This window comes from Folsomia candida, unplaced genomic scaffold (genome assembly GCF_002217175.1).
Source record: "Folsomia candida strain VU population unplaced genomic scaffold, ASM221717v1 Fcan01_Sc006, whole genome shotgun sequence".
NCBI lineage: Eukaryota > Metazoa > Arthropoda > Collembola > Entomobryomorpha > Isotomidae > Folsomia > Folsomia candida.
Genome location: NW_019091198.1, coordinates 4,195,693 through 4,214,654, shown reverse-complemented (window position 1 = coordinate 4,214,654; position 18,962 = coordinate 4,195,693). Strand labels below are relative to the sequence as shown.

The window sequence follows — 18,962 nt, the reverse complement described above, 5'->3', positions numbered from 1 at the left end:
ATTTTTTGAATGATGATTCTCAGGTTCAGGTGTTGCTTATGGTGTGGAATGAGAGGGTAGGAAGTGAAAACGGGCGAGAAGACGAGAGCCAGAGGATTTGCTGCTCTTGATGCGAGAAATTGTGAGAAGCTGTTGAATTTTGAATAAGATGAAGCATATTTAGAAGATTAAATGGTGTGGGGGAGCCAGGCAGGCATCGTCCACACCGCCGATATGACGGCCCTTGGGTCTTCTTCCTCTTTAATGGCCTACCTTGAGCATGTAATTCCGCTCTCACTCAAAGTATCTATCTCAAGAAATTCTGTACTGAATTCTCTCCTCTGGGGGTAAAGCGTTAAGCTCTAACAAGACTCAAAATTAATGTGAAACTTGAGCTCCCTCATCAATATCAGTTCATTATTCAAATTGCAAAAAGGAATCCAATTGACGGATGGTTTTCATGCTTTCCAAGTTCATCCCCAACTTGCGGGAAGCATAATACCATAACATTTATAATATTCTTTCGCGTCGTAAATTAGGTTGGGAGGGAGACTAATGATTAGCTAAGAAGCTTATCATAGTTAGGCAAAAATATGACGTTAGTCTTCATCCTACCACAGATCAAGGAATTGGGGACACAAATAAATAAATAAATACTTGTCGGATGATACATGATATTCTTTGATATGCTTCAGAATTCATAACAAACACACCTTGTCGTCGGACTTCAATGCGAGCTGGGTGATCCAACGGATCCCATGGTTCCATCTCCATGATGCTCTCCTTTATAAATTATTATTATTTTGCCCGTCTCTTGACCCACTTTCCGTTGCACTAGTTACTCAACCAACGCTGGCCGCCGTTTTTTTATACAACTTTGCTGCTTGTCAACTCAAAACTTCCGCAGCCATTTTATTATTAGTCCATATGTCGTCCAAATGCGTATTACAACAACGTCAAGCCTCGCCGTCGTCGTCGCCGTCGTCAGACTTTAAACGATGGTTTCAAACTCTGCAGACCAAACAATCACAAGCTGCCATTTTACGATAAAAGATTTTTTTTGGAACAGGGTCGTCGAAGGAGCTGCGAGTTGTTGTTGAAGGTGGCCAAAATACAAGAAATTTTAATATCTGGCAAAAGAATGGAAGATATTTCTTTGTCTCTTTGTTCAATTGTTGGACGACTGCCCAGCGTACTTATCGCGTTATGACGTAACTATGCTTCTCGCTGGAACATAAATTCTCTCGAATCTCTTAGAGAATAAGGAATGGGGGAGAGAGAGCGCCTTCCACTCACTGACTTTATGCCCCTCCTCATCTATAAATACGTTTATTGCGCTATTTATTTAACAATGTTGTGCAGAATTTCAAACTTGCATTTTTTAAATCAACACTTGTCTGGCTTTTAGATGAGAGATAGAATTCCAAGTTGTGTGAATCACTGGAGAGGAAGCGTGAAAACTGAGCCTGCCAAGTGAAGACTGACTATTGTACAAAGCCTCAGCTCAGTATTGGTATTAGTACAAAACTAACTGCATTGATTTTTATTGTTTGCCTGCGACCATACATTCACTCGAGTTACTTCACATATGAAGAATTGAGGTGAAAGTGTGATGTAGTACATGGGTCTTCAGATGAGGCTACAAACAAAAGTGTCGAGTAGGACCATCCACTGAAAAGTCATCAGCTCCCAGCCTCGGAGAAAGTGATACTGTTTGGATGGAAATTTTCCTCGCATTTCGTTCGCAGCAGTGAGTGAAAGTACCTCAAGTATCGAACACTCAAGCCCACCAAGAAAGAAAGAAAACTCAACGAGGAGGGTTTGACTTGTTTAATCAAAGTCTGCACAGACAGGTGAGCAAGGCACAAAGAAAGGTATCCAGGTAACCACCAGGTTACATGGTCAGAGTAAATAATGTTCACCACTTCTTTCCCCTGAGTGAGAATGAAATGCTTGTGAACACTGAAACCCACAATGCGCTCGTTTGCAAAATGGATAGGTGCGCTGATATTTATTTCTGCACTGCATAAGACATTATGAACATAAATAGTAAGTCATCCTCTTAAATGCTGCATGATGAATTGGTGAAATCCTGTATTTGGTACGATTAGAAAAGGCAAATGTTATACAATAAAGGTTATTCTGATATCCTCGGTGCCAGTCACTGGGGTTGCGTCCTACTGATTTCGAATGAGCACACATTACGAATTAATTTAGCATTGGTATAAATGAGATAGCTCTTCACATGCATATATGCAGATGTGATGTGCAAAACATACTGTACGCAAAAGCCACTCAGTCCTTAACGACTTTGAGCATATTGAGATTGCCATCAATGCCATGTCATCACTTTCTTGGGTTCAACTGAAATTCTACGAATCTCATTTTTATCCCAAAAATGGTGATGACGTTTCGTTCCCATTGTAAATTTTTAATTTTGATTTGTTTCTCTGCGTAGCATTTCACCCACGTTGAAAAAGTGAGTTGCGTATCAAACCTAGGGAATCCTGGAAGAAATAAGCTGCTCGGCCTCGTCAATCCTCAACGAGGAATACAGGAATGAGGAGGAGGAGGAGTGGAAGGAGTGATTTCGAATTTGAATTCCCGTGTCGTTGTCGTTAAATCTTGAGTGGAACTCTACGCTCCACCGTCGTCGTCTCCTGTGTCGAAGTCCCCTCTCCCATTATCATCCGCAGTGCATTCAAATGGCGCATTATCTCCACCCGTTCACTTAACTCGGATATCAGCAGGGCCAAGTGAAGCTATGCTATCGAGCATGATGGATATTAGTTCATGATGCTGGATCCCACACGCTGCTGCTCCGACTGCTTTTCTTGGTCCTTTTCCTCGTTTCTCCTTCTTGGTCTGTTTTCTTCTTCATTCCTCGTACCATTGAAATCATTCACAATTTCGTATATCGTCACCACCGCTAGTGCCACTACAACCAACCAGGGCTGCAGAAGCTTGAGGGGACAGATGGACAATGTCCCCACGGTTATTCGATGTTCTCATGATTTGCCCATGTTATATGAACCCCTCCATCCCCTATCCTACAATGTTAATGTCCCCAGATGTCCCCACGCCTTCCGCGGCCACTGCAACCAGCCAACCAGCCAGGCCACATCACAATGGTGGAAGACGAACACGTTTTCCAACTTCAAGTTACAATGTCTCTGATTTCCTCTCATGGGTGGTGAAAGCAGATGAGGCAAGAAACGAGAAGCACTAACGTAACAGTAGTAACCATTTTCTAAAGTATTGGTCGTGGTGGCAGATCCCGACTCCAAAACCATACGATACAACCATGCGAAGCAATAAGCCTTCTCCCTAAAAAGTGGGCTTTCTCCGGAACTACCTGTTCCAAAGTTATCGTCCGAGCTGCTCTAACAGACAACATATCTTTCCCCTCAAAAAATGTGAAATTGTCCTCTTACAAAGCTGTAATTTCGATTTTATCTCATCATAATTTTCAAATTGCTATTACAATTCCATCGCATCGTCCAGTTGGGTTTTGTCAGCATTCATTGCTTTGTGATTGCTCTTATTCCATTAAAAAATGTCACTGATCTCCTCTCCCAGTTGCCATTAGGCAGCTGGAAATGGGCACCATGTAGACAGTGGCAATTTCTTATTTGACTGCTATCTCCCTTTCTCCGAGTAAAGTGCCTTTGTCTCATTTTGAAGATTCATTTGCCACAAGAATGGACCATAAAGATATTTCTCTTTAGTCGTTCGTCGTCTCTCTTCTCCAAACTTTCCTTCTAAATTCGGATTTTAAACGCGGCTCTGAAACATGCTCATAAATCACACAAATCATACAAGCAAGAGAAAAAGTTTGCTTCATATTTCTTCCCTGATCTCTGGCTCCATTACACAATTCAATCAAACAACTTAATGATAATGTGCTAATTTAGAGGAGCAGAAGAGTCAAACATATTAAAAGATGTGTAATCTTTGCGGTCTAAATTCTGCTAAGAAATAAATAGTGTACTTATCCAGACGGGGAATTCGTAGGCGGAGATAAAGTTGGCATGCCTAGCACTAAATACATACATACCATGATATACACCCAATAAGTTCGCTTATTTGAAGCGTAACTATTGCAACAAGATCTTTATTTGGAGACAGCGAACGTTAATCTGAATCGTTCTTTACTCTTTCAACGACTTAAGATGCATGGAATTAAGTAAAGTCCAGCCAGATACTTAGCTTGAACGATGACGACGAAAATTACGAGAAGGAGCTCCAGACTTTGAGTTCAAATCCGTATTTTGTTCCTCCTTCTCAAGCCGAACAACATTCCAACAGCAGGCGGAAGGAATGGATGGGACGGAGAGAGAGAGGAAGAAAACAGGACAATTCAACGGACAGAGTCGGTGAAAGAAAGGGAAAGTGTTGTCCCTTGTCTGGCATGGCTTTAAATGAGCGTGGTGGATATTTGCTTCCTTCCTCGTCGTCTTTCCTTCCTTCCTTCTCCATATATTTATTAAAGACACTTTGGGTCATTAAATTCAACTCGAAACTGTTTAGTGAACTCGGGCGATAAAATATTGGCGCAAGTCTCCCCCTTCCACTAACCTTGACGATGAATCTATCTCCAAGCTGAGTTGGACACGCATTAGTGTGGAATTATAGGTGACGTTGACAAAATTTATTTCAAGACTGGGCAATAAAAAGAATTTGCTTGATTTTTGTACCATTTAAAAAGACTTCTTCTACTTCATTCTTAACGAGATGGTGTCTTAATTAGTAAAAATAGTCACTACTTTTAATTTATTGGCAAGAAAAAGTATTTAATGCTATACTGATTGAACATATGACGTAACTCTGCAAATAAATATGAACGTATACATAAACGATTTATTACGCAATTTCCATACTCCTCTACATAGTTTATAACAATTCAGTCAAGTATGTAACAGTTCATATAATGATACGGAATATCCATCCTATAAAAACTGGTATGGTATTCCAACTACTTGTGTTATACATCCATATATTTTACATCTTCATCTACCAGTCCTAGTAACGAGTAATCTTCACTCACTTCAGAAAATATCAGAGTTACGAGATTATGTCACAAATCGAGAGTTGCAGCGAGAGAAATCATCATCCCGCGCATCATCTCAAGAACTGCCAAAATCAAGTGCTTATCGGCAATGGACACTTACCGACAATAAGCTTTCTTTGAGAGCAGGTTCTTAGTTATTCCGAAAGTGAATCTTTTTGCGAGCAGAGATGAAGATGAGAGTCAATTTATTACCGAGACACACGTACGTGAAGAAGAAGAAGAAGAAGATGACCACCAGTACTTCTGCTACTCCGTCAAAGATCATCATTTCGACTGAGGTGCTGAGTGGAAGGAATCCATAAAAAACTCTCGTCTTGTTTCCCATTAATTTCAAGTGTCATTAAACTCATCCACTTTCACCGCCACCACGTCGTAGTTCATCCATCCATTCGTTTTCCTCTCACTCACTCGCAATCTCTCCCCCTTTTAGCTTATGTCCTCTCGTGATGACGAACCACCGACCGACGTGCCCATGAACTTTTTACTATTCCGAACTTGACATTATTTTACATTACAAATTTTTATCTAGCCCCATCAACCGCACACACTCACACACACACACAAACACACACACACGTAACTGATCCCCCTCACTGCTCATTGGAATTTAGTGCTTTCCTTGTCTTCACCTCCCAATGAAAGTGAACCCAATTATTGGGAGCGTGAGTTTTATGTGAAGTAATATTTGGTCAGAACCATCATTCATTTTGTGTCAAACAGTAATGAGAGCTGTTGTCCGTCCGAGTTCACAAATAACAACAAACTTTTTATTAAAGCTGAAGGCAATGGTGTGTTTTTCCGGACGGAATTTGATGTCGGATTGAGTATCGGGTAGCACCAACCAAAATACGTACGACGACGACGACATTACGAATTACGGCAAGGAGGTGGTTATTGAGGCGACGTTATATATTTTTTAGCACGAAGAACACGGCGGAGAGAGAATCATGTCCACTCTCCTTGTCTCATTCCCGTTCGACAAGAGGAAATAAATGTTCAGAAGTAGACACATAAAACGGAAACATTCAAAGTTTTGTAGATCCAGAAGGCCTTAACCTGCCATCCTGCTTTCACTCTCCATTGCAAATTCATTCACTGTTACGAGGATTTAAGCATGAAGTGGGATTTAATGAAGGTCCGAGAATCTGATTCGGAGTAGAAATCATAGAGATTGGAAATATTACGATGTTGTAAACTGAACTTGGTAAAAACACGTTTCATCATCATCATCATCAGACTTGTGCGTTTCAGACTTCGTCAGGCTTTAGCGTGCAATGACATAAAAATGAAGTGGGGAAGTACTTCATGTTTTATATGCTAGGCTCTCCTCGTCTGAACTAATTTGATCTTCGCAGTCTTATAGGGTAGCATCACATAGATACTTATGTCATGCTCCAATTTGAATTTTTATTGTTATTGCACTAATTAATTTCTTCCGCTCAATTTTGAGTTTCAAATTCATTTTCTGGTAGTGCAAAAGGAAAAAACTAATATGCACACAGGACGATGTCTCGAAGGAGAAGATTGCACAGTTACGACGTAACCATACTTAATACATATTGTACTACAATACGGTGCATATACTTACAATGCGTTGTGATGTAACGCTTTTTTCATTATGCAAAATTCATTCCAAGGGTGAAATCACTTTCAAAGATTGTGTAAGACATGTTATATAAGATTCTCGATGGGCCAGATAAAAAAATCTTGATATTGTAAAATCCGCCTTGATCATATGTACCCTAATTGCATGGGTTTGCACATAAATTGTATCGTACTCGCCAAACGAATTCTTCTCAGGGACTGGTACGCTTATTAGATAAGCTAAGCTTGTCCACCATTCGCTTCCACTACTTCTCCTGTTACTGAGTAAATATGTGCTCGACGGAATTTAATCTCAAAACATAGTCTGGAAATAAAGCTCGGCGAGGATTACTCACCACACAGGAACTCAACTAGGTATTAGGAAGACATAAACAACGAACTGGTCACAATTTAGCAAAATCAAAGCATGGAAACAAAAAGGGCCTGGATCATGGATGGATTAGTTTGGAACCCTGTTAACTGCTTGTGACACAAAATATGTGTAATAACATGGAGAACTAGAAGGTAAGTAGGATTTTCCACGGGACGGGACGGGACGGTTGGGATTTCGGATGGGATTTCGCTGTCCCATCCCGATAATTGGTCGGGACGGAATATTCCGAAGTTTTTTTATTTAATTTTTGTTATCTTTTTATTTCGAAGCGGTTGGAGAAATCAACAAACAGCTATCGTGTCACATACCTGCAAAATTTAATGATGTCGATACCTGGATAAGGTTAAAGTGCAAGCTACGACTATATTGAGAAGAAAATTGAAGTCGGATTACTGCATGTGAAAGGTTTATATAAAGTATTGTTAGCCTTGGCAATAACGTGAGTGAATTTTGAGAAAAGTATTCAAGTTCGAGACGGATTGATCGGAACGGGGTCGTCCCGTCCCGAAAATTTTCGGGGCGAAAAACTGTGTCTCGTCCCATAAGATATCATACAGGTAAGACCATCGACCTGTAGTGTTAAATTGGAGAAAGCAGAGACCTGTCGGTCTGGACCCTGGCTTAAAGTATTGTTTTTGGAGTGGAACTAATTTTATTTTACTTGGTTATTAATTCCCCTCCATTTCGTGATTGATATTTTGATTCGCTTGCTCCCACTTTGACGCACTGTTGGTTGTTTGTATTTCTCCGTGTAAAATAATTGTATTTACTCGACCAACGAGGATCTACCCCACAAGCTGTAAATACAAAATATTTATGTGCGAGCTGAATTAATCTCAAAAGTCTCCATAATCTCGGCCTATTTTTCCCCTTACCTCTCATTCATCAAAATCAAGAATCACCTTGCATATAAATGCGTAAACAAAGAAGGACGCATGTAGTGTGGTATTAATATTTGGAGTTTACGTCGTCTTAGATCTTTATCGCCCACCCAAGCGTGCATATTAATTATGGACTCGTGCGCCCAGTTCGTTTGATAACTTTCTTTTCTAATAATTTTCAAAATTTTAGATTAAATCGTAATCCTGTGTGTCGGGGTGTAACACACGTACCTAATACCAAATAAGTTTGTTTGGAGAGCGCTCTCGAGGTTTGGTCAACATAAAGCGACGATATATTCATACATATTCAGAGTGGATAAATTGCGTAGACTTTGCCTCCGTTGTTTGTAGAATTGTTAAAACTAAAGCCATCCATCAATCTACATGCCCCCTCAGGTGTTTTTTCTGCTGCTGTCTTGACATTTCTAGAATTAAAGAAATAATGCATCATATGATTTATCCATGGAGGGGGAAAATTGTGGTCTTTTCAAGACTTTGATTATGACGGATCACAATTAAATTCTGCTCACGTGTGAGCTAAATTGAGTTTTTACAAACAGTTTTACATGCATAGTAAAATTTTCCATAAAAAATACAATTTCATAACCAACAGAATTTCAAACTAAATTAAACAACAGGATGTAGTTCGTCAACTAAATCACGAATTTAGTATAAGGAGCAATTTATATTTTTTTTATCCAGGCATTTGAATGCTTTCAGTAAATATAAGCATGAAGAAATTTTCACTATTTCCGTATTACCAAGAACCCAAAGCATATCCCATAATTTCAGAATTCATTAATATACAATGGTGAAAATAACACTTGCAGCGGTGTGTAGTTAATAAGTTCATAACCTTTAAAAAAATCTCCGGAAAAATCTAGATTACTATATTTTATTTCATGTTCATCTAGGATATCTATCAATTTTGTAAATTTTTACAAAATTTTCAAACTTTGTACACACAGTTGGCGTAAATGTTCCAAACACAATTCAAACATTTGCACAGATATGTGTGTTAATATTTTAAGTCGATTATTCGAACTTCGGCTTTTTATGAAAGCTTTTGCAAACAATAACAGCGTTCCGCTAACACCTAGGAATACTTGGGAGTCGGATATCTCGCAGGATTTAATGGCACAAGGAGTGATGAACAATTGCGGTGCTCTACACAATTTTGAAATGACATGACACACCGAAATTTCATTGCCTGCTCTGCTTCAATCAACAATGGATTTCCTGTGAAATTTAAACATCAAAGTTCACTCGTGGGGGTTGAACAGTCCATGAATACACGGTTTTGGTGATGCCAGCTAAAAGCAGATGATACGCGAGATATCAAAATAGTTTACCACGAGAGTTGGATGAGAATTGCGGAGATGAAATCCTTTGAATGGCATTATCAACATGAATTGTTTGATATGTGAAATTCTCTCGCTTCCCTCATTCCATCGCCCTCTTCCCTGCTGCTGCTCCTGTCGTCCTCCATCCAGGCCAGAAGCAGGGGCCATTTTAAAGTTGTGGAATGAGAATGGAGCTATATAATATTTCGGTTTTGGTCGTGGTGGTGGGCTTGCTTTCTCCTAAATTCCTACCATTACTCAGCCATATGTACACACATATGTGCATACGTTCCATACCCGACAATTTCTCTCTGATGTGGATGAAAGTTGTTTTAGGCTGATCTCGTGTCTGCCTTTTGTTCAAACTGCTTTGTTAGCATACCTCGTATGAGGGACTGAAAGAATGCAAACAGAGACAATGCGGTCGTTCTGTTGTGTGAACTCTCGCCAGATGCTGCAACCAAGTAAGCACCACACGCACCCAGTCCGACTTTCTCTTTGACCACAGGCTTTATTACGTGCTCTTCACGACTCCTGATGTCATACCTTCATCAAAACGGTTGTTGTTTAATAAAAACTTAACTACTCATCTTTCCACGTATACACCTTGCCTAGGCTTTTCGGAAGGGCTGAGCCTACATGTTCGCGTCCATGCGATGTGTAACTCTGATTAGCAATTTGTACAACCCTCGTCTATTCTGCTGCTGCTCTTGTGGGAGAAATTTAGCACGGCTCACAACAGGAACGCCATCGCACATCAAAACAAACCACATATTCGTCTCTCCTGCTAATAAACTAGGAGCTGAATCAGGAAACAATGGGCGACTCATCAGTCAACCGCTCTCACAAAAAGAGAGTATTACAACCCGTTAAATACTAAAATCTCGGATGAGGAAGAGGTTATGTGTGTGTACCTGTTTGTTACAAGTAACTCACTTCCCGCACAAGTCGTTGCATGATGGAGCATCTAAATTCCACGGGGTTTAGTGTGAAATTTCATCATAGACATGCAAAAATTTGACATAAGGGTACAGTGAGATTCGCGATTATTAAACTATATACTTTGGATTGACCTCGTTCATCGCATAAAGTATAGCTTTTTTTATTGTGGCAGATTGGGTTGTTTGGATTGATGGGAAAGCTTCCGAACAAATTTGGACCCGTTCTGTTCTGCCGATATGCAATAAATTCCATGCGATTAGAATACCCGATAAATATATATGAACTAGCATGCCAAATGTGGCGTGTATAGGATCAGATTTAAAATTTTGTACTAAACCGTGCTAATATTATTCCCAGCGCTGGATGATCCACCCTGCCATCATGCCACGACTTTAGATACGCGAGTTGCGTTACTTGGAAGGTAACAGTAGCTTGAAGCTACAATACTTGCAACATGAGCGAAATGAGTTAGTGAGACAGACACTTCCCCCATATCCAAATTGCCAACTGTCTTATCTCATCCAGCGAGATCATGGGCGGATAAGAGGACAAAATAAATGGAAATTACAAAACACGGAAATGCAGGAGTAGCAGGAGCAGTATCTCGTGCTGTCACTCGCTCATGTAATTATCTCAGAATGAATGAGATGTCGCCGGAAGGGAGCTATCTGTTGAGTTGCTTTTTCTCTCCCGACTGCCTGATGCATAAAGCAAGCAGATCCAGCCAGTTTCCCCTCTTTTACAAGCCTTCATCCTTATTAACTCTGATTGGAGATAGATCCGAGTCAAGATCAATTGCATCTCAAAACTTGAGATGCCCTGTCAAGTTCTGATTCTGCCATAAATGCAAAGTCAGTCACACAGCTGTGACATTTCAGTATGGATGATGACAAACCTTGCCAAGATAAATAGGCATTAGGCACTTGACTCTTCTCTTTAATCCAGTTACTGTTTAAAAGCTCTAAACATGCACAAATATGTAGATCGTCTACAGTTGATGCGTCATTTAGTAGAAGGTAAGCAGAGATCTATTACTTCAATATTATCTTACCTGACATTGCATAAGATTCAGCGACCCGGTGGTGTCAAAATCACAATCGACCATCACAGGGAACAATTTATCAGACACACTGTAACCCATAAAAAAGGCATTGTATCAGATTAGTGATCCTGGTCGCAGTTTCTCTATCGTCAAAAAATATAAGCCAAACTTAAATTAACTTGTCCAAGTTCCGTGAAAACAAAATTTGTCAAAGGAAATATTGTGTAATTGAATTTCATTCCTTGTTTGCCAATGTCATCGGGGTGCCTTTGATTCTAGTTTTACTAGCACAAATCAATCTCGAGTAAACAAAAAATAGCTTCTTTCTAAAGAAGAATGACTAGTGAAAGACTCACCAAATGAATCAAATCATGCCACACACAAGATTTCAATCTGTCAGTATTATTTACGTTAAATCACGGACAAACACCAATCGTCAGTAAGTAGCAGTTGTCTCCAATTAATTGAGTTGGGCTGGGATTGTAAATTCTTTTAGGAACCCACTTGTCCTTGTGAATCGGGGTTTTTGTGTGTGGGTAGGAGAAAATGTCATATCCAATATTCAAGCACGAATAAAAGTTGAAAAGACATCAATTGGAGTTGTCAATCTTGAGGTGGTTGAGAAACAACGACAAAATTGAGACGCCACACACACGCCGCACACAAAATTGAGCAATACGCTAGACACACCGTCAACCACACTGAAGGAGTGAAAGTGGTTGGAAGTTATGTTTTCCTTACTGACAAGCGAAACATGTGGCTGCGATGATCTGTCAAATTGTTGGTGTCAGTAATAGTTTGCCTTTTTGTACCAAGTGAAATTCGAGGTGGGCAATTCGTTTGGTGGATATTGACAGGTTTTCCATACAAGAGGGGCATCTGGAATATGAGGGGACAGTTCTGTAAGAATCCCTCATATCGGATATGAAAATGTGACACTAAGGTTTTCACGAACTAACGTATAATACTAAATATTTATTTTGCGATACACGGAATATTCACGTATTTATTTTCTGCTTATTTACATACTTGCAAATTCAAATAGCGACATTTCAACACGTGCGTTCCACTATTTTTATTATTATTTACAGTCTGAACAAATCTAGAGTTTCTTCACTGACAGACTGTTCATCACATGTGTAGCTACGCACGCATGTAGATATGGCTGGTCCAGTCTAGCTACATATTTTATTTTTCCCATAAATAAATATATGTTAATCTCAGATCTTTATAAACATCTCACTTTCCTCTTTAAATATTCACTGGAGCAAAATCAATAGGAGTTCTTATCCTTCGAATCGTTATTAAATTCTTCACTTTTCAACTTTGTTTACACAAACAGAGAGAGGCCTTGTGGGCGTCGGAGCAGGAAACTACATTACAGAAATAGGCAGGGTTTGTTGCGTTTGAGGTGAAAGCGATTTTGAGCCTTTTGAGTGGTTTTACCATTATGCAGCACACTTTGAGTCTCACCTCTCAAAGACTTGTAGGGCTTCTTCCCTTACAAATCGAGTTACCATAAGGCACCAGTTGATTTGTCACTCAACAACCCACACCAACCAACCGCTTACCACCTCAAAAGAGAGAAGTGTAAGTCAGCCGTCCTTCACTTTCTCCTTGCGTCCTCAATCGTGGTGGTCGTTCGTACGCGTATGTGAACCAACCCCCATGAGATTATTTTATAGAAATATACGACTTTAAAGGCTTTCCTCAACTTAGTTCTCTTTGAAGAATTGTCACAATCTCACAAACACTTTTATCGCGTTTATATATAGGAAGAAAAACTTTAAAACTATTTTTATTCACAACGGGAACACGAGGAATTTCATATAAAAAAGTCATATTTTTTTAGACTTTGCTGACCACCAGCAGTTATCAGCACGTGGCGAATGCGAACGTTGGAAGAAAACAGAAACCAGGTGATGAAGGGAGACAAAGTTTATCCGAAATTTTGCCTCGTGAAGTTTTGCATAATGCGAAGTAGAAGAAGCTAGGAAACAAATGTGTAACGCGCTGGGAGAAAGTGCGAGATAGAGTTATGATGGTGATGCTATATATGTGGGAGACACCGATAAAATCAGCCGCCTAACCCCGTCGGTCGGTTGCTGGTTAATGGCTCACATTATAATTTATCTTCCTATCAACATCTTTTTACATGCCTTGGCGTACCTACCTACCTACATATGTGGTCATAAGGGAGTGAAAGTCAAGTCAAAAGATGATGGATTCATTTAATAGTCGATCGTCCCTCGGGTGTGTTCATGCCGTGCATGCTATCCTCGTCAGGCGAAAGGTAGTTGGTGATGGTGGGTCTTTCCATCCTTAAGAAATTACACCCCACAGTTTATTCGCAATTTCTTGGCGATAGTGTGGACGGATATGTATGGCTTACAATTCCTCCAAACGGCTGTTAGTGAACCCCATCCATAATATCGTCGTCATCATTGACACCACTGTTTTCATCCCTATCGTCAATATTACACACACATTTGTGAAACTAAATTTGGTCACGATTTGATGTGCATAAGGTCCCAAATAATGTATTATTCGCTCACATAAGCCATTTATTTTCCTTCCTCAAACAACAAAACTATTTAAGAAACAAATCGCAATCGCACCACGTGGTTTTTGAACGCATGACACTGAACATGTACGCCTCATTCCTTGTGTATGATGCATGTCATGACTCGAAAAAGAATCGGTAGCAATTTTTTATGCGAGACAAGACAAGACAGTGAAATGACTTCTGTGTAGGAAATAAAAAACGATACAAATTTCCTCCGTTAGAAATGACCTCAATAACCGAGACCATCAGATATGGCATGGCATCAGGTGTCTTTTCTCACAAACAAATCCAAATTGCTATTTATTAGAAATTGGATTAGACCTTACGTCTCAACGCTGCAAGCTTCGCAAGCTTATGGATTTTTAATAAATGTCATATTTTATGGGAAATAGGTTTTCCTCAGCCAACCAATCTCCTCCTCGTGGATTCGAGAAATACAACATGTAGGTACAAGCCCCAGACAAGCACACATTCTCTTTGAAGCGGATTCATCTCGAAACTTAGTTGCGCAAATTTTGCTTGATTTGAGGAGGACAGTTTGATGATGGGTTGTCCTCCACCAGTTTCAACTACTGTTTTTGCACAGCCAGCCACCTGCCCACCGCAACGGTAGGAGAGAAGCAGCAACTGGATGAGCAGCGCGACAGGGGACCTTTCTCATTCACGTGTGGACGGAACACTGTTGAATGTCTTCACCCCCGTTGACATCCGACAGAGGTTTTGATTGCAGCCTGACGAATATGTCACACTCACCTTAATAATAAGCTTGAGAGATGCTTCTACACCGCGTGCGAAATTATCTGGCCGGACGGAAAATTGCGAAAGGGGAGAAATTGTGGAGATGACATGGATTATGTGGAGGTTCGTGGTTTTCATGGCGCAGTGGGATAGAAATTTGTCTGGCCGACCTTTTCTCGTTGACACTGAATAATGCAGTCATGGGGAGACTGGACTATGAATTTTTAAAGTTAGACAATAACTAAGTTATTTGGAGGCAGGTTGAATTGGATTAAAGATGGTCATAGAGTGCAAATAATGCTATCTATGTAATTACGCGTCAGGTTTCGACAGCATAAAATGAATAATTTGTAGTTCCAGAATTTAAAATCAGTAATTAAAGCTTAATTTACTTTCATCTTAAATAATTGATTTAATTTAATGATATATCCAGACTCTGCTCTTTATTAAAATATTTCGTTAATTGTTTCTGGTTTAATTTACCGTTAGAATACACAACTTTACAAATAAATTAACACAGCAAATACTTTACAATTAGCTTAGTTAACTAACTTTGTGTAAGTAGTATAATTGTAGGTCCAGCCCTACATAAAGAAAAACCTGTGGGCATTATTAACAAGATCTCTACCTAAATAAGCTTAAGAAACCCGATCCGATTTATTTATGTTGGCCTAATGAGCTTTAACCCCAACTCGACCCGAAACACAAAATGTGACTTTCAAGAATGGGAAAGATTACAAAGGATCAAATTACAAGTTTAATTTAATCAATATAGATTGAGTTTCTCAACGGGAGCGGGAGAAGTACGGTTGGGCATTCTTCGTGTCCTTGTCCATGCAAAATTATCCACGAACCCAGGTTTCATGCAGCAGTAATAATTGCATCACATCAGAATTGCGTGTTTGGCATTATCTGGATTAATTTCCACCTTTGGACACACTAATGCATAAATTTAGCACTGCCAATACGTCTGCATATTCATCAAAGCGTCGCAGAAGGCAGCAATTCTCGTTCTCTCAGACCTGAAATGTGATAAAGGCTGTTGCAAAGAAAATTACATTTTATTCTACTTTTGATCTTAAAAATAATAGCATGAAAGGTTACCCAATCTCTAAACTGTGTGTGTTATGCTACCACTTTCTTTCTCGGCCCTATAAAAACTCCTACGTAATGATGATTGATTAATGTATTGAAGTCGAGGAAAAAACTTATCACAATTATTACTAACTGGGAACATTAATAATGGTTTGAGTGGTGTGAAAGTTTTTTTCCGAGGCCCAATTCGCTAAAAGAACTTGATGAATATATCCACTGACAAACGTGTACGTACGTAATGTGATTATTCGACATTCCTTCCTTGACTTTTGGTAAATAAATTAACGAGATAGGACAAAATCTAATCGAGTCTGTCATCTATTCAGACATATTTCTACTTTATGCATACATACATATTTCCAGTCTCAACTTATTCACCATGTAAAAATGGGCAGATAAGAAACTGGATAAAAAAGAATAATCAACAATATTTATGATTTTAGTCGTCACCAACTTTACCATTCTGAAAAGTTGTCACTGTTTGGTCGATTTTCTCTTTCCACACAAATTCCAAGTCGATTAATTTCCTTTGTCCGGCAAGGGAATCCATTTGTCGTGCATAAAAATATTTCTCGTATTGGCATTGTGCTTCCTTTCCAGCCTCACTTCTTCAGGCAGCAGGATCGACGAGAGAAAAATTCGTTATCCATCATACGCAAAGGACTTATTCGAACGTTTTTAATATAAATTCGTCTCGAAGAGCTGGTGTGGAATGTTGGCGTTTTTTTCATGCAATTAGACGGCTTTCTTCTCCATCCTTGCTGCCCTTAATTTAACAAGTTTTTTTAATAAATGCTAAGCCATCCTTTGAAGAAAGTACATACATACGCATGATATATTTTCCAAGATGTAGATTCAACCCAAGATGCATGTACCTTGCTCCCTCCGTATTGATGATGATGATGATATGTGAGCACACACAAAGGCAGAATTTGTAAGTGGAGGAAGGTTTAGTGACAGAGGAGAGAGAAAGAGAGAGGAAAAGTACGTGCAGCCGGATTAAGTTCACCTTTCAACTTTTAAGCGTATGCACATAGAAAGAAGGAAGAAGAAGAAGAAGAAGAAGACGAAGAGGAGAGAAGAAAACGTATCACGAGATGAGACATCAAAGGAGCAGCAGAACACATTTCCCTGCTTCATACATACACATGCAGGCTGACGAAGGAGAGAGAAAGCCCAGATTGGATAGATATTAGCATTAGTAGCAGCAGTGCACTTTTGACTTTGTTTTCCCAACAGAAAAGAGAAAGGGAAGGTAATCATATGAAATGATGTACTGCTTGATAAGCGTATCGATTTTCCAGAATTCCACACCACCACCACCACCACCGACCGCTACACCAGCTTACTTTTCTCTCCTCTCTCCATTACGGCTACTGCGACTAAATATGTGCACTCTCAAATGAAGAAATATTATGTAGAGATACTCCGGCTGAACATAGAGGCCAAAAATGAATGAGCTATAAAACCGAGTTAGTCCTCCAGATGTTACCTGCTTCTCTCTCTCTCTGTGTCAATAAAATTTTGAAAAACTACAAATGTTATGTGTCTGTCAGGAAACGGAATGGCACTCATAAAACCTTGATTGGAGAAAGTATTGTTTATTTTAATGCGGCAGAAAAGAAGAAACAAATTCCAGGTGTATTCAAATCCATGCACAACCCCGGTTTTACTATATTTATACTAGCGTGCGGCGGCATAGCGTGCTCAGCAGAAACACCACCACCGTCCCACATTAATTTGCTCCCTGGAGAAAGCATGGTCCAAGAGCGACGAAGGAATTTGAACTTTCCGCTCCCATTTTCTCTCTCCAGTATCCGGCTCCTCCGAGCTGAATTTCCACGCAAGTCGGAGAAAACCGGCTCACGGCTGCTTTTCCCGTCACTCCTCCGCATCCTCAGCTAGACCCGGAGAAAGTTAGGTTAACCTCGGTGGAAACAAAAATTGCATTTTTCCCCCACAAATACACACAAGTAACAATTTACTGACTGCACAGGGGTAAAATTAGCACTGTCAAGTAGTCCCCGTCGTGGAACGGTTTGCCGGTATTGAGGAAAATGCGGTAGAAAATTAATATTTTGTAGTGAGAGGCTATCCAAATGCAATGTGAAGATGAGACTCGATCAAAAATAATGCACTGTTTTTTAAGCAGAGGCCTATTTTCCATGAAAATGTAAAAGTCCGCATTACTTTCTCCGTCTAGAATTTGGTCGCGTGAGGTAAAAAAGCTCGTAAAAAGAAGCGATGGCTGAAAACCGAAATTGTAGTGGTTAGATAGGCCAGACTTTCGAGCAAAATGTGTGCTTGATGCCCTGGGAATATTCAACTTTCCCCCGAATTCAGCAGCAGCAGGACAGATTGAGTCCATCGACAGCACTATAGTTCAGGCTTTGTTTCCCGACTTTAGTTGTGTTCTCTTATCCGTTTGTAGAGGGTCGTTGTCGCTCGGTATTCACTAATTTCGTATTAAGTTGCTCTTCTATATTTTTATCCTTATTTCAATTCAATTAATTCCTCTTTCACTTCTGTTATACAACGTTTTTAACGTTGACCGAACGAAGGTACAGTCGTCACAGTTAATAAAAAAATATACAAAATTATTAAGGCCCTTGGCCCTTGGGCATTCTCTGCAAAAGGATAAATTAAAGTCACGCGCTGTAAAGTTGCAATTTACAGACACACGATTAAATTATACCGTTGAAATTCGCAATTTAAATTTCAAATTTCAAACTGCGTTGATTTACCACAGGCAAGAAAGCCTCGTCGTTTTAGTTAAATTTAACTCCACGGATCTTGTTTCTTATCAAGCACAAACTTTGGAGTTTTTTGTGTATGAAATATATAACGAAACTATACATAAATACTGCTACTACTTTGTAAGACGAAAAATACAAATCAGAAAAATAAGAGAGAATAATAAGCTTGAACTATTTTTGGAACTTTGATATCAACCTGGGAGTTTGAAGACAGCTTTTTTATATGGCTAATAAGTAACATCTACCCGCTCTTCAGAGGTAAGCTGTTCAAATTTGTATTAATTTCTGCACTATTTTAAAGAACCAGCAAATTAAGCAGGTCCACGTGCATTAAATATGTAATTATACCAAAGCATTCATAAGTGAAAGCGGTACATAATACTTTTATTATTATCTATACTGTACACGTCATGAAAGCAGCACACATGTCATGAACTATAATCTTAAACAGTTTTTGTGCAAGAAATAAGGCAAGTTTTCATTTTTTAGTAAACCGATTCACCACATAAAATTCTTTTCGGCCTGTAATCGATATGGAAAAACAAAATATTCCCCAGGCTGACTTTCCATA

General features: G+C 39.5%; 2 protein-coding genes across 2 annotated transcripts in view; one reads left to right on the top strand and one right to left on the bottom strand.

Annotated features, from left to right (window-relative positions):
- The window catches only part of LOC118436044, a 45,505-nt gene extending 34,199 nt beyond the window's left edge, over positions 1 to 11,306 (bottom strand). Inside the window, exon 1 of the mRNA XM_035853001.1 lies at positions 11,246 to 11,306. Within this exon, the coding sequence (XP_035708894.1) occupies positions 11,246 to 11,252 (7 nt within the window). The 5' untranslated portion in view covers positions 11,253 to 11,306. The remainder of the gene's footprint in view (positions 1 to 11,245) is intronic.
- A 6,726-nt stretch (positions 11,307 to 18,032) lies between these two features.
- The window catches only part of LOC110851553 (ELAV-like protein 3), a 54,024-nt gene continuing 53,094 nt past the window's right edge, over positions 18,033 to 18,962 (top strand). The window contains exon 1 of the mRNA XM_035853362.1: positions 18,033 to 18,649. The gene's annotated coding sequence lies outside the window, so the exon portion shown is untranslated. The remainder of the gene's footprint in view (positions 18,650 to 18,962) is intronic.